General features: G+C 42.0%; 1 protein-coding gene across 1 annotated transcript in view; it reads right to left on the reverse strand.

Moving 5' to 3' along the window:
• Positions 1-17,131, reverse strand: part of LOC121584467 (39S ribosomal protein L1, mitochondrial) — a 30,196-nt gene that overhangs the window by 12,644 nt on the left and 421 nt on the right. The window contains exons 2-4 of the mRNA XM_041900354.2: positions 7,029-7,137; positions 5,793-6,063; positions 235-318 (exon numbers count right to left, since the gene is read on the reverse strand). Of these exons, the coding sequence (XP_041756288.1) occupies positions 235-318; positions 5,793-6,063; positions 7,029-7,137 (464 nt within the window). The remainder of the gene's footprint in view (positions 1-234; positions 319-5,792; positions 6,064-7,028; positions 7,138-17,131) is intronic.

Below are 17,131 nucleotides of genomic sequence, written 5' to 3' on the forward strand. Positions count from 1 at the left end.
ATGCTAGTTGACATACAGATCATGTATTTTCATACATCACTGCCAGCTCAACAAATAATTTCAATAGAATGACTGATTAAAATATAAATGACTTTGGAGGAACTCAGCAAGGTCCATCAAGGAAGACACAGCAGACCTATCAAATTAATATTTAGTTAGGATGAAGGGAGATTAAAAAGTGCTAACAGTATTTATCAATTGATACCAGCAGTTGATAATAGTCAGATAAATTACCTCTGTGAAAACTGCAACTTTGTTGACTTTTGTCTTGAACGGGTGTGGCAAATGAACTGTGCTGACGAAGGGATCCACTTTTTTCTGGAAGAGAAGATTCAAAACAAGCATGTCAATACATCATTGTGCTGCTGTGACCTCAACGCCTACATAAAAACAAATATGCACATAGCAGATGCAGAAATCTGGATTTTACTAAGCAATATTTACCTTCCTAGATTTCCATGACATACTTTAGGTCACCATGACAACACAATGTGTGCCTCCCAAATGGTACCCTATCCCCTATATAGTGTACTACTTTTGAAGAGAGCTCTGGTCTAAAGCAGTGCACTATATAGGGAATAGGGTGCCATTCTCTGGTCAAAAGCAGTGCACTATATAGGGAATAGGGTGCCATTCTCTGGTCAAAAGCAGTGCACTACATAGGGAATGGGGTGCCATTAGAGACGCAACCGACCTCTTCTTTAAATCAACTATTAAATTATTTCCTCCCTGTTAAATGTTTTATCTTGGTTTTGAGTGCTCTGAATGGTTTCTGCATTTCAACATCAGCTTTGCCTAGTTAAAGGCAATCTATGATTTCTACATCAATTTTTGGACTTTTATATTCATGATACAGTACTGTGAGGAACCATGTACACCCCCTGAAAAGTTTTTATTTTTTTTACATATTTGGACATATGATCTTCATTTCAACACCGACAGATAAAGGTAACCTCATTTAACAAATAACCTAAATTATATTTGCAACCATATATTTAACAAAAATCTACAGAAATGCCAATTCCTTCTGCAAAAAAAATTAAAAAGTACACCTCACTTCAATAGCTTGTGTTGCCCCCTTTGACAGAAATCACTTCATGTAGGTGTTTCTATCAGTCTCTTACATCGACCGGGAGGGGTTTTTGCCCACTCTTGTGTGATGTTTGAGGGCTTTCTTGCATGTGCGGCCCGCTTCAAGTCCCCCTCAGCATTTCTATAGGATTAAGATCTGGGCTTTTACTCAATCACCCTCCATTTCTTACTTTTGATAAACTTCCAGTTCAGCTTCAGCTTTTTTATTTTACCCTTAATTTACCAGGTAAGTTGACTGAGAACACATTCTCAATTACAGCAACGATTTAAGTGTTATTTGTTAAATTAGGTTATCTTTATCTGTCAATAGTGTTCAAATGAAGATCAGATAGGCATATGTCCAAATACAGTAAGACCAAAAATAATAATTCTTCATTGGTATACTTACTTCCTTACTGCACTGTATATGGCCATCGATCATTTAAGCACTAGGCCCGAGGGCGTGTGGTATATGGCCAATATACCACGGCTAAGGGCTGTTCTTATGCACGACGGAACGCGGAATGCCTGGATACAGCCCTTAGCCGTGGTATATTGGCCATATATCACAAACCCCCAAGGTGCCTTACTGCTATAAACTGGTTAGCAATGTAATTAGAGCAGTAAAACGTAATGTTTTGTCATACCTGTGGTATACGGTCTGATATACCACAGCTTTCAGCCAATCAGCATTCACGGCTTGAACCACCCAGTATATAATCTTCATTATATACAGCCCCCTGTAGCTCAGTTGGTAGAGCATGGCGCTTGCAACACCAGGGTTGTGGGTTCGTTTCCCACAGGGGGCCAGTATGAAAATGTATGCACTCACTAACTGTAAGTCGTTCTGGATAAGAGCGTCTGTTAAATGACTAAAATGTAATTATAAACTGGGTGCGTCGAGCCCTGAATGCTGATTGGCTGAAAGCTGTGGTATATCAGACCGTATACCACAGGTTTGACAAAACATTACGTTTTACTGCTCTAATTACATTGTGTCATGATTCTCCCTGGGTGAGGATCAAAGGCCTTATTTCACCTTTATTTAACCAGGTAAGCCAGTTGAGAACAAGTTCTCATTTACAACTGCGACCTGGCCAAGATAAAGCAAAGCAGTGCGATAAAAAACAACACAGAGTTACATATGGGGTAAAACAAAACATTGGGGTAAAACAAAACATAAAGTCGAAAAATACAACAGAAAATGTATATACAGTGTGTGCAAATGTAGCAAGTTATGGAGGTAAGGCAATAAATAGGCTATAGTGCAAAATAATTACAATTAGTATTAACACTGGAATGATAGATGTGCAAGAGATGATGTGCAAATAGAGATACTGGGGTGCAAATGAGCAAAATAAATAACAATATAGGGATGAGGTAGTTGGGTGGGCTAATTTCAGATGGGCTGTGTACAGGTGCAGTGATCGGTAAGCTGCTCTGACAACTGATGCCTAAAGTTAGTGAGGGAGATAAGAGTCTCCAGCTTCAGAGATTTTTGCAATTCGTTCCAGTCATTGGCAGCAAAGAACTGGAAGGAATGGCGGCCAAAGGAGATGTTGGTTTTGGGGATGACCAGTGAGATATACCTGCTGGAGTGCATACTACGGGTGGGTGTTGCTATGGTGACCAATGAGCTAAGATAAGACAGGGATTTGCCTAGCAGTGATTTATAGATGGCCTGGAGCCAGTGGGTTTGGCGACGAATATGTAGTGAGGACCAGCCAACAAGAGCGTACAGGTCACAGTGGTGGGTAGTATATGGGGCTTTGGTGACAAAACGGATGGCACTGTGATAGACTACATCCAGCTTGGCAAATGGCCGACAACAACCAGACCCTCCTACCCACAGGGGGCTGTGCCGGTCTTGACACCTTAATACTGCCATAAATTAGAGAGGAGAATCTCTCTGGCACTCTAGTATGGTGAAAGGAATGCCTTTTTTTCCAGATACTTTTTGCCGCCCAAAAAATTCAACATCCAACAATGAACATTGGGACAATATATTTCAAAATGCAAACGTTGGGAATGATGAGAAATGGAATATGGAAAATTAATGTATATTTTGTGATGCCATTAAAAATGGTATAAAGGCGTTATAACTAAAACAGTGTAACTTGAAGAGCTTTTACACTGTGGATATCAGATTTACATCCTTTACCTTGGGTAGAAAATATCAAGGAGGAAGACAATGTTTTCGTGAAGATAGGAATGTGATTTTAGCTTTCTAACAAAACTTTTGCCTCGTAACTAGTCACGCCTGAGGGAGCTCAGAGAGCGTGTCAGTATGATGGAAACGCCCCTCTTTACCAGAGTGCATAAAAGATTGAGATAAGAATTATCAGATCAGACTAGACGGACCTCAAGCTGCAGCTGTTGTCCATATTGGTCCCCGACCCTGAAAATCAACACGAGGTGAAGACGACAAAGTTGCCTCCACTAACAATCAACGTTACGGCTGAGTAGCTGTTCTAAGTACTGTATCTAAGAAGGTGAATTTAAGTGGGACCATCCTGTTACTCTCTTCAAGCCATCGTCTACTACACTGCTCTCATCACCCCACAGGGGATCATCGACACGGCTGATTAGCCATCTTCAGAAGACCACTTCCAGAACGAGTGAAAGTAAACAGACAACTAAGAAGAAGGACACTGTGACCTCTTGTGGACAATCTGAGCCTTACATCTAAAAGGCCATCCGAAAGAGAAGGCCCAATCGACCCCTTCCCACGAAGGCCTGGGTCCAACAGAGATACACGATGAAGACCTCCAACACGTAAATACATGCATTGCTTTTCTTTCCCAAACGGGCGGCAGTTCGGGGCAAAGTATTAGGATTACTGTGAGCATTGGTCCATATGTTTCCAAGTGTTTTCTCTCCCTCCCTCTTTAACTCGCCACTTTTGTAACAAGTGTCATATAGTGTTAAGTTTCTAATCCCTGCCTACACCGTGTACGTGTTTGTATCTTGTGTTATCATTTTTTAATGAGTTAGTAAATAGATAATGAAATCAATTTGTGTGGCACGGAATGATCAGCAAGACCCGGGTTCGTGCAGACTTAAAGAGCCTACGACTTTCAGAATGAGACTGATATGAGGTAAATTATTAATAAATGACTTAAAATGATAAGAGATATCTTTAGAAATGGCAACTCGTTAAACAACTTCTCCTGTGGTGCCCCAAATTCCTATTGAGTTAATTGAAACATGATTAATTTAATCAAGTAACAATTAAACATAGCAGGTAATTATTCGATAAATAATAGTCATCACAATAATGAAAGTTGGTAACCTCGTGCCTTACTGCTTTAATATAACATGAGCTTAGTCAAACTGTCTAACCCATAGGAACCCAAAATAAATGCATGTTTTATTTATTTGTAAACAATGTAATTGTAAACAAACACTGTATAGCCATAAACATGGTTAAAACTATAATATTGATATCATGGCTGGTTAGACCTTGCATCCATAGCTATGTCTATGAATTTGAGAGTGGTTATTTTCCAGCCCCATCCCTTAGCCTTTTACCAAAACAGTGGCAGGTTTACCATTTTGTTATTGTTTGAACTGCAGATTGCTGCTTTAATGGAGGGAACATGTCAGTGCTACTCCACAGACAGGGACATTGGAGACTCTCCTGGGGAACTGTGAGAAGCTCAAAGCATACATTTTATGCCACATGAAACCCTTGGGAGGAGTGACATCCACCACCTAATATACAGGCCATATAGCGGCGCCTCGTGTGATGATTATGAACTGTGCGTTTTTACATCCAGAATCTGGATTCATGCAGAGCCATGTATTAAGAGTTTGGCCAGGTTTTAGAACGGCTGCCATGTTAGCTCCTTTCTTCTCAACATGCTGGTGACGTAACAATACTAGAGCACCTCCGACAGTTCCCTATGAAAACGACACGCTGTAAGCGCCGACCGTTCCCTATGAAAACGACACGCTGTAAGCGCCGACCGTTCCCTATGAAAACGACACGCTGTAAGCGCCGACCGTTCCCTATGAAAACGACACGCTGTAAGCGCCGACCGTTCCCTATGAAAACGACACACTGTAAGCGCCGACAGTTCCCTATGAAAACGACACGCTGTAAGCGCCGACAGTTCCCTATGAAAACGACACGCTGTAAGCGCCGACAGTTCCCTATGAAAACGACACGCTGTAAGCGCCGACCGTTCCCTATGAAAACGACACGCTGTAAGCGCCGACCGTTCCTATGAAAACGACACGCTGTAAGCGCCGACAGTTCCCTATGAAAACGACACGCTGTAAGCGCCGACAGTTCCCTATGAAAACGACACGCTGTAAGCTCCGACAGTTCCCTATGAAAACGACACGCTGTAAGCGCCGACAGTTCCCTATGAAAACGACACGCTGTAAGCTCCGACAGTTCCCTATGAAAACGACACGCTGTAAGCTCCGACAGTTCCCTATGAAAACGACACGCTGTAAGCTCCGACAGTTCCCTATGAAAACGACACGCTGTAAGCTCCGACAGTTCCCTATGAAAACGACACGCTGTAAGCTCCGACAGTTCCCTATGAAAACGACACGCTGTAAGCTCCGACAGTTCCCTATGAAAACGACACGCTGTAAGCTCCGACAGTTCCCTATGAAAACGACACGCTGAAAGCTCCGACAGTTCCCTTTGAAAACAACACGCTGTAAGAAGACAAGAACTATATCAGACATCTTCTGCTAGTCCGTACCTTTTTCTCCAGCTTCATGTCCAACTTGAAGTTGATATAAACTGGCTGGTCCAGAGGTGTATAGTCCAGCTTCTGGAAACTCTTCAGCAGGTCCACGGCCACCGCTGTCTCATGCACCGGCTTGGGGTAGAACCTGGTCACGTACACGTCATCCACCGGCACCCACGCCGTCAGCCCATACGGTTTGTGACGACCTGTGTCGTCTATAACATTCTTATTTTTCTTCTCCACTTTTTTCTCTTTGTCATCTTGTTTGTCTTTTTTCAACGCCCTGTAGAGAGAAAATATGTTTGTGTTTGTTCAACGCCCTGTAGAGAGAAAATATGTTTGTGTTTGTTCAACGCCCTGTAGAGAGAAAATTTGTTTGTTCAACGCCCTGTAGAGAGAAAATATGTATGTGTTTCTTCAACGCCCTGTAGAGAGAAAATATGTTTGTGTTTGTTCAACGCCCTGTAGAGAGAAAATATGTTTGTGTTTGTTCAACGCCCTGTAGAGAGAAAATATGTTTGTGTTTGTTCAACGCCCTGTAGAGAGAAAATATGTTTGTTCAACGCCCTGTAGAGAGAAAATATGTTTGTTCAACGCCCTGTAGAGAGAAAAGGTGTAAGTGTTTGTTCAACGCCCTGTAGAGAGAAAATATGTATGTGTTTGTTCAACGCCCTGTAGAGAGAAAATATGTATGTGTTTGTTCAACGCCCTGTAGAGACAAAATATATATGTGTTTGTTCAACGCCCTGTAGAGAGAAAATATGTATGTGTTTGTTCAACGCCCTGTAGAGAGAAAATATTTATGTGTTTGTTCAACGCCCTGTAGAGAGAAAATATGTATGTGTTTGTTCAACGCCCTGTAGAGAGAAAATATTTATGTGTTTGTTCAACGCCCTGTAGAGAGAAAATATGTATGTGTTTGTTCAACGCCCTGTAGAGAGAAAATATTTATGTGTTTGTTCAACGCCCTGTAGAGAGAAAATATGTTTGTGTTTGTTCAACGCCCTGTGGAGAGAAAATATGTTTGTGTTTGTTCAACGCCCTGTGGAGAGAAAATATGTTTGTGTTTTATTTGTCTGAGGATAATAATAATAATAATAATAATAATGTCTAAGATAAATGCTTGCCTACAGGCCTACATGTAAATGCTCATTCAGCAAACAACACATTTTATGTTCAATCTGACTTTGTGAAAGGAGAACCTGGAGAGCATTCGATGTGTGTGTGTGTGTAGGTTAAATGACTTACTTTGCGGCAGCATAGGTCCTAACAGGGAGATGTCTGGGTGCAACAAGAGAAACCCTTGTATATGTTGGACCACCAGCCACCAGGAAATGTCTTTGGCATCCTGCTAAAACTAAGAGAAAATCAACAACATAGCAAGTCAGCTTGACTATCAATACTAAATGACTTTTCCAGTGGTGTAAAGTAACTAAGTTGAAGTACTACTTAAAGCTGGAATCCTTACTGGTGAATCATTCATTTGCGATATTACAAATGCCCCAAGAGAACATCCCTGGTCATCCCTACTGCCTCTGATCTGGCGGACTCACTAAACACAAACACTTTGTTGTAAATGTTTGAGTGTGCCGCTGGCTAGCCGCATATAAAAACAATATCATACCGTCTGGTTTGTTTAATATAAGGAATTTGAAATTATTTATTATTTTACTTTTGATACTTTTAAAACCAAATACTTTTACTCAAGTAGTATTTTACTGGGTGACTTTCACTTTTACTTGAGGGTAAATCCATTTGAATTCAATAACTTTTTGACGGCACCCCTTTTGATTTGAACGAAACCTTCCATACATACAGTGCATTCTGAAAGTATTCAGAAACCTTGACTTTTTCCACATTTTGTTACGTTACAGCCTTATTCTATAATGGATTGAACAGTTTAAAAAAAAAATCTCATCAATCTACATACAATACCCCATAATGACAAAGCAAAAACAGGTTTAGAAATATTTGCAGATGTATTAAAAATACTAAACTGAAATATCACGTGAGGGGAAATTTTATGTTCGTGTATCAAATCAATGCTACTTTTCTAATAACCAATTAGATGGGTTCATGCAGGTGACTGACTGATCATGTATGGAGGAATCCGCACTATCACTGATAAGCAACTTGGCAGTACGCCTAGAACATTGCTATGGGAACCGAGGTACAGTGGGGAAAAAAAGTATTTAGTCAGCCACCAATTGTGCAAGTTCTCCCACTTAAAAAGATGAGAGAGGCCTGTAATTTTCATCATAGGTACAGGTCAACTATGACAGACAAAATGAGAAAAAAAAATCCAGAAAATCACATTGTAGGATTTTTAATGAATTTATTGGCATATGATGGTGGAAAATAAGTATTTGGTCAATAACAAAAGTTTCTCAATACTTTGTTATATACCCTTTGTTGGCAATGACACAGGTCAAACGTTTTCTGTAAGTCTTCACAAGGTTTTCACACACTGTTGCTGGTATTTTGGCCCATTCCTCCATGCAGATCTCCTCTAGAGCAGTGATGTTTTGGGGCTGTCGCTGGGCAACACAGACTTTCAACTCCCTCCAAAGATTTTCTATGGGGTTGAGATCTGGAGACTGGCTAGGCCACTCCAGGACCTTGAAATGCTTCTTACGAAGCCACTCCTTCGTTGCCCGGGCGGTGTGTTTGGGATCATTGTCATGCTGAAAGACCCAGCCACGTTTCATCTTCAATGCCCTTGCTGATGGAAGGAGGGTTTCACTCAAAATCTCACGATACATGGCCCCATTCATTCTTTCCTTTACACGGATCAGTCGTCCTGGTCCCTTTGCAGAAAAACAGCCCCAAAGCATGATGTTTCCAACCCCATGCTTCACAGTAGGTATGGTGTTATTTGGATGCACTCAGCATTCTTTGTCCTCCAAACATGACGAGTTGAGTTTTTACCAAAAAGTTATATTTTGGTTTCATCTGACCATATGACATTCTCCCAATCCTCTTCTGGATCATCCAAATGCACTTCAGACGGGCCTGGACATGTACTGGCTTAAGCAGGGGGACACGTCTCGCACTGCAGGATTTGAGTCCCTGGCGGCGTAGTGTGTTACTGATGGTTGGCTTTGTTACTTTGGTCCCAGCTCTCTGCAGGTCATTCACTAGGTCCCCCCGTGTGGTTCTGGGATTTTTGCTCACCGTTCTTGTGATCATTTTGACCCACGGGGTGAGATCTTGTGTGGAGCCCCAGATCGAGGGAGATTATCAGTGGTCTTGTATGTCTTCCATTTCCTAATAATTGCTCCCACAGTTGATTTCTTCAAACCAAGCTGCTTACCTATTGCAGATTCAGTCTTCCCAGCCTGGTGCAGGTCTACAATTTTGTTTTTGGTGTCCTTTGACAGCTCTTTGGTCTTGGCCATTGTGAAGTTTGGAGTGTGACTGTTTGAGGTTGTGGACAGGTGTATTTTATACTGATAACAAGTTCAAACAGGTGCCATTAATACAGGTAACGAGTGGAGGACAGAGGAGCCTCTTAAAGAAGAAGTTACAGGTCTGTGAGAGCCAGAAATCTTGCTTGTTTGTAGGTGACCAAATACTTATTTTCCACCATAATTTGCAAATAAATTCATTAAAAATCCTACAATGGGATTTTCTGGATTTTTTTTTTCTCAATTTGTCTGTCATAGTTGACGTGTACCTATGATGAAAATTACAGGCCTCTCTCATCTTTTTAAGTGGGAGAACTTGCACAATTGGTGGCTGACTAAATACTTTTTTTCCCCACTGTATCTCAGTTTCAAGGTCTCAACTTGGAGAGAGGAATCCTCGGGTGGTATTGGTCAGTCAGATGCTGGAGCCAACGTTAATGATGAATAATGAATAATGTAAATCATGCAAATATGTCTGTGTAAGCAGTATATAAGAGAACTGAAGGGACCGCCCCGGCGGATCTTCTGATCGACCTGTACTGTGTGCAGAGTTTGTTGTAACCTCTCCAGCTTGCTGATAATAAAGAGTGATTCATTCAATATTGACTTCAGGTGTCCCTGTCACATGCTGACCACCCCCACTGCGGTGAAGGTTGCTGAGAGAGATACCTGGATCCACGCGCCGCACTGCAGACGAGTTCATGACCCAGGAGAAGATGAGGCCTCGCCAGTTCCGGTGGTGCAGTGTGGCCCTCCTCCGAGTTAGCACAGGAGTGATAATAAGAAAAGTAGGTTGTCCTCTTGTAGGAAACCTGACAGAGGATGAGTCCTGAGTGAAAGGGACCAATGCCGGCCCAGAGTAGTGGCCCAGAAGTAGACGGTCATCGGAGGAGGAGAGCCCTGCTGGGCCCTCATAAAAAGGAGGAAAATCTTTTCCTCTCTAGAGCAGAAATGGTTGCGAATCATGACAAAAGGAGTGTTGGGTGTGTGGGTTGGGGCCAGTTAAGGTTGGAGCAGGTTTACCACTTGTGGGAGTTCCCATAGGGGTAAATCTGACTATGCAAATAGCCTTACCATTCCTGGTAGGAGATGCCACGTAACCCTGACCCCATGACCTTTTCTGCATTACACAGCCACATAGGCCCACCGTTGTTTGCTAGGCCAGATAACGCTTTACTCCCACCCATCTCAGCAGCAGAAGTGTTGACAGCCCCTTGGTGTATTAGAGGAGGAGGTGGTAATCATTTGGGTGAACTAGAATGTAATTGTACAATGTATTACAATGGATGCAATACCTGTTACCCGTTAACAATGCCGACGCTGGGGAACCTGGTAATGTTACTTATGGTATTTCAGTCTATAATGTAATTATCCCTTTAATGCTCCTCAAGAGGATAGTGAGACTGATGAGCTGCCGACGCTGGATTACCTTTCTTTTCCCCCTGTAGAAGGAGGATCATTGTTTGAAGGTTGTTTTTGTTTGACAAGTTTAGAAGGCCCTAGCGGAATTGTTAAACAACAGGTTTTATGTTTTGACTAGTCTCAGGGACAGTTGGTGCAGAACAGATGTCACTGCAACCCGATTGTGGTAAGAACTATGTAAACAATGGTTAAACATTGAGGGATTTGGTCACCTCTGAGTCTACAGTCGTGGTTAAAAGTTTTGAGAATGACATAAGTATTGGTCTTCACAAAGTTCGCTGCTTCAGTGTTATGAGATATTTTCGTCAGATGTTACTATGGTATACTGAAGTATAATTACAAGCATTCCATAAGTGTCAAAGGCTTTTACATTAAGTTACATTAAGTTTATGCAAAGAGTCAATATTTGCAGTGTTGACCCTTCTTTTTCTAGACCTCTGCAATCCGCCCTGGCATGCTGACAATTCACTTCTGGGCCGCATCCTGACTGATGGCAGCCCATTCTTGCATAATCAATGCTTGGAGTTTGTCAGAATTTGTGGGGTTTTGTTTGTCCACCCGCCTCTTGAGGATTGACCACAAGTTCTCAATGGGATTAAGGTCTGGGGAGTTTCCTGGCCATGGACCCAAAATGTCGATGTTTTGTTCCCCGAGCCACTTAGTTATCACTTTTGCCTTATGGCAAGGTGCTCCATCATGCTGGAAAAGGCATTGTTCGTCACCAAACTGTTCTTGGATGATTGGGAGAAGTTGCTCTCTGAGGATGTGTTGGTACCATTCTTTATTCATGGCTATGTTCTTAGGAGAAATTGTGGGTGAGCCCACTCCCTTGGCTGAGAAGCAACCCCACACATGAATGGTCTCAGGATGCTTTACTGTTGGCATGACACAGGACTGACGGTAGCGCTCACCTTGTCGTCTCCGGACAAGGTGTTTTCCGAATGCCCCAAACAATCGGAAAGGGGATTCAGAGAAAATGGCTTTACCCCAGTCCACAGCAGTCCAATCCCTGTACCTTTTGCAGAATATCAGTCTGTCCCTGATGTTTTTCCTGGAGAGAAGTGGCTTCTTTGCTGCCCTTCTTGACACCTCCTCCAAAATTATTCGCCTCACTGTGCGTGCAGATGCACTCGCACCTGCCTGCTGCCATTCCTGAGCAAGCTCTGCACTGGTGGTGCCACGATCCCGCAGCTGAATCAACTTTAGGAGACGGTCCTGGCGCTTGCTGGACTTTCTTGGGCGTCCTGAAGCCTTCTTCACAACAATTTAACCTCTCTCCTTGAAGTTCTTGATGATCCGATAAATTAGGTGCAATCTTACTAGCAGCAATATCCTTGCCTGTGAAGCACTTTTTGTGCAAAGCAATGATAATGGCACGTGTTTCCTTGCAGGTAACCATGGTTAACAGAGGAAGAACAATGATTTCAAGCACCACCCTCCTTTTAAAGCTTCCAGTCTGTTGTTATAACTAAATCAGCATGACAGAGTGATCTCCAGCCTTGTCAACACTCTCACCTGTGTTAACGAGATAATCACTGACATGATGTCAGCTGGTCCTTTTGTGGCAGGGCTGAAATGCAGTGGAAAAGTTATTTTGGGATTAAGTTCATTTTCATGGCAAAGAGGGACATCTGATCACTCTTCATGACATTCTGAAGTATATGCAAATTGCCATCATCAAGACTGAGATAGCAGACTTTGTGAAAATTAGTATTTGTGTCATTCTCAAAACTTTTGACCACGACTGTACAGAACCCTTGTGTATGTGTGTGTATTTTAGATTGTAAAACCCAGAGTGAAGGTTTTGAAAGGATGAAGTGTCTGGTTTTATGCGTTGATTTCGCTTACTTTAATATAAATATTTTGATAGATTATAGCTTCTATCAAAAGAGGTTCTAATGCTTACCTTAAATTTGTACGATAATTATCACAGAGAGATAAGAGGAGGGAATGTGAGGGAAAATGCTATGTTTGTGTATCAAATCAATGTTACTTTTCTAATAACCAATTAGATGGGTTCATGCAGGTGACTGACTGATCGTGTATGGCGGAATCCTCAATATAACTGTTAAGCAACTTGGCAGTACACCCAGAACAGTGCTATGGGAACCGAGGTATCTCAGTTTCAAGGTCTCAATTTAGAGAGAGGAAGCCTCGTGAGGTATTGGTCAGTCACATGCAGGAGCCAACGTTAATGAAGAATAATGTAAATCATGCAAATATGTCTGTGTAAGCAGTATATAAGAGAACTGAAGGGACCGCCCCGGCGGAGCTTCTGATCGACTTGTACTGTGTGCAGAGTTTGTTGTAAACTCTCTAGCTTGCTGATAATAAAGAGTGATTCATTTAATATTGACTTCAGGTGTCCCTGGTGTTGAATTTCCACCACATACATTTACATAAGTATTCAGATCCTTTACTCAGTACTTTGTTGAAGCACCTTTGGCAGAGATTACAGCCTTGAGTCTTCTTGGGTATGATGCTACAAACTTGGCACACCTGTATTTGGGGAGTTTCTCCCATTCTTCTCTACAGATCCTCTCAAGGTCTGTCAGGTTGGATGGGGAGCATCGCTGCACAGCTATTTTCAGGTGTCTCCAGAGATGTTCGATCGGGTTCAAGTCCGGGCTCTGGCTGGGCCACTCAAAGACATTCAGAGACTTGTCCCAAAGCCACTCCTGCGTTGTCTTGGCTGTGTGCTTAGGGTCGTTGTCCTGTTGGAAGCTGAACATTCGCCCTAGTCTGAGGTCCTGAGCGGTCTGGAGCAGGTTTTCATCAAGGATCTTTCTGTACGTTGCTCAGTTCATCTTTCCCTTTGATCCTGACTAGTCTCCCAGTACCTGCGGCTTAAAAACATCCCCACAGCATGATGCTGCCACCACCATGCTTCACCGTAGAGATGGTCCCAGGTTTCCTCCAGACGTGATGCTTGGCATTCAGGCCAAAGAGTTCAATCCTGGTTTCATCAGACCAGAGAATCTTGTTTCTCATAGTCTGATAGTCCTTTAGGTGCCTTTTGGCAAACTCCAAGTGGGCTGTCATGAGCCTTTTACTGAGGAGTGGCTTCCATCTGGCCACTATCATAAAGGGGTGATTGGTGGAGTGCTGCAGAGATGGTTGTCCTTCTGGAAGGTTCTCCCATCTCCACAGAGGAACTCTAGAGCTCTGTCAGAGTGACCATCGGGTTCTTGGTCACCTCCCAGACCAAGGTCTGTCTCCCCCAATTGCTCAGTTTGGCCGGGCGGCCAGCTCTAGGAAGAGTCTTGGTGGGTCCAAACTTCTTCCATTTAAGAATGATGGAGGCCACTGTGTTCTTGGGGACCTTCAATGGTGCAGAAATGTTTTTGTACCCATCCCCAGATCTGTGCCTTAACACAATCCTGTCTCTGAGCTCTACGGACAATTCCTTCGACCTCATGGCTTGGTGTTTTCTCTGACATGCCCTGTCAACTGCATGTCAGAGAATATAGATGTGTACCTTTCCAAATCATGCCCAATCAATTGAATTTACCACAGGTGGACTCCAATCAAGTTGTAGAAACATCTCAAGAATGATCACTGGAAACAGGATGCACCTGAGCTCAATTTTGTGTCTCATAGCAAAGGGTTTGATTACTTATGTAAATAAGGTATGTTATTTTTAATAGATTTGCACAAATTAAAAAATATATATATATTTTTTTTCATTATGGGGTAAGCGTGTAGATCGATGAGGATTTTTATATATTTAGTCCTTTTTAGAATAAGGCTGTAACATAACAAAATGTGAGAAAAAGTAAAGGGGTCTGAATACTTTCCAAATGCACTGTATTTGCCCTTTGTAGAAGTGCTCTGAAAATGACTTTTTGGACCTGAACGCCAAAACATTCAAGAGATAAAGGTGCTCAAAGTTGACCTATTTTGCATACCCCACCATACCATGAGACATCCATGTCTTCATCACTGAAAAAGATAAACGGTTGATTTTTATATTTAAAAAGTTTACCAACAAGGTGGTAAAATAATTTCATGATTTCTTGAAAAAAAAGGGTTTTTAAAATAGAAATGTCATTTAAACATTAATTATCTAAAAACGCGTAAACTCAGATGTTTTAAATATTTGCATATGTTGTAGCTTAGACCATATTTTATACTGAACAAAATTATAAAACCCAACATGTAAAGTGCTGATCCCATGTTTCATCAGCTGATATAAAAGATCACACACATTTTCCATACACACAAAAAGCTTATTTCTCTCAAATGTTGTACACAAATTTGTTTACAAACCTGTTAGTGAGCATTTATCCTTTCCCAAGACAATCCATCCACCTTACAGGTGTGGCATATCAAGAAGCGGATTAAACAGCATGATCATTACACAGGTGCACCTTGTGCCGGGGACAATAAAAGGCCACTCTAGAATGTGCAGTTTTGTCACACAACACAATGCCACAGATGTCTCAAGTTGAGGGAGCTTGAATTAGCATACTGACTGCACGAATGTCTACCAGATTTGGTGGCAGAGAATGTAATGTTAATTTCTCTACCATAAGCCACCGCCAACGTCGTTTTAGAGAACTTGGCAGTATGTCCAACCGGCCTCACAACCGCAGACTACGTGTAAGCACATGACCTCCACATCCGGCTTCTTCACCTGCGGGATCGTCTGAGACCAGCTACCCAGACAGCTGATGAAACTGTGGGTTTGCACAACCAAACAATTTCTGCACAAACTGTTCAAGAAAGACACATAAACATCAACTGTTCATAGGGGACTGTGTGAATCAGGCCATCATGGAGATTTTTGGTTCCAACCGCCGTGTCTTTGTGAGACGCGGTGTGGGTGAACGGATGATCTCTGCAGGTGCAGTTCCCACCGTAAAGCATGGAGGAGGTGGTGTTATGGTGTGGGGGTGCTTTGCTGGTGACAAGGTCTGTGATTTATTTAGAATTCAAGGCACACTTAACCAGCATGGCTACCACAGCATTCTGCAGCGATACGCCATCTCATCTGGTTTGGGCTTAGTGGGCCTATCATTTGTTTTTCAACAGGACAACGACACAACACACCTCCAGACTGTGTAAGGGCTATTTTACCAAGAAGGAGAGTGATGGAGTGCTGCATCAGATGTCCTGGCCTCCACAATCCCCCGACCTCAAACCAATTAAGATGGTTTGGGATGAGTCGGACGGCAGAGTGAAGGAAAAGCAGCCAACAAGTGCTAAGCATATGTGGGAACTCCTTCAAGACAGTTGGAAAAGCATTCCAGTTGAAGCTGGATATGAGAATGCCAAGAGTGTGCAAAGCTGTCATCAAGGCAAAGGGTGGCTATTTGAAGAATCTCAAATATATGTTGATTTGTTTAACACTTTTTGGGTTACTACATGATTCCATATGTGTAATTTCATAGTTGATGTCTTCACTATTATTCTACAATGTAGAAATTAGTCAAAATAAAGAAAAACCGTTGAATGAGTAAGTGTGTCCAAACTTTTGACTGTATATATTTAAAGCTTTTTTTTTTTTTTTAAAGTTATCAAATAATTTGACAACCCTATTTGAAAGCTTGAAAATGACATCAAACTCAACCGTTAATATTTTCCATTGATGAAGACATGGATGTCTCATGGCCCTCCTGTAGCTCAGTTGGTAGAGCGTGGCGCTTGCAACGCAAGGGTTGTGGGTTCGTTTCCCACGGGGGGCCAGTATGAAAAATGTATGCATTCACTAATTGTAAGTCGCTCTGGATAAGAGCGTCTGCTAAATGACAAAAATGTCAATTGGATCACCCCAAAAAAATGTATGGTGGAGTATGCAAAAAGGTCAACTTTGAGTACCTTTATCTCATGAATGTTTTCAATAGGTTCTGGCTGCAGATTATGCGCTCTGATGCCGACTGGTCTGTGAATCTAAAAGCATCTCAGATGGTATGTGTGCATGCAACCAGTAGACGTTTGTTGGTTGCGTGAGTCAGTAGCTAGTGTGTACTGTAGGAGCTAGTAGGTACTAGCTAGTGTGTACTACAGCTAGTTAATGTTAGCTGGTGGGTACTAGCTAACTAGTATGTGTACTAGCTAACTAGTATGTGTACTAGCTAACTAGTATGTGTACTAGCTAGTATAGCAAACAACAGTGGTAAAGTCACTTTCTGACCACTTCTTCCATGGTCTAAAATGTATGAAAGTTTTGTTTAAATCAAAAGGGATGCTGTCAAAAAGTGATTGAATTCAAATGGATTTACCCTTAATTAATTTTGTATTAAGGTATCACTATCTTTACTTTTACTCAAGTATGAAAATTGGGTACTTTTTCCACCACTGGACTTTCAGCTGTCAAGTTAATTGCGGATTGATTGTTTAAAGTATAGACGCAATTTCACCCGACGATCTGTGAAGTTTAGCTAGCTAGAAACATCAAATCAACATATCCAAAAGTCTTACATTTTAGGTTAAGAAAAAAAGTACATGAATCTGATTCGAAACAAGTCGTACTCGTAGATGCAAGTCAGACATTGATTGTGTCATCACACCCACCAGCAT

This window comes from Coregonus clupeaformis, chromosome 16, assembly GCF_020615455.1.
Source record: "Coregonus clupeaformis isolate EN_2021a chromosome 16, ASM2061545v1, whole genome shotgun sequence".
Lineage (NCBI taxonomy): Eukaryota > Metazoa > Chordata > Actinopteri > Salmoniformes > Salmonidae > Coregonus > Coregonus clupeaformis.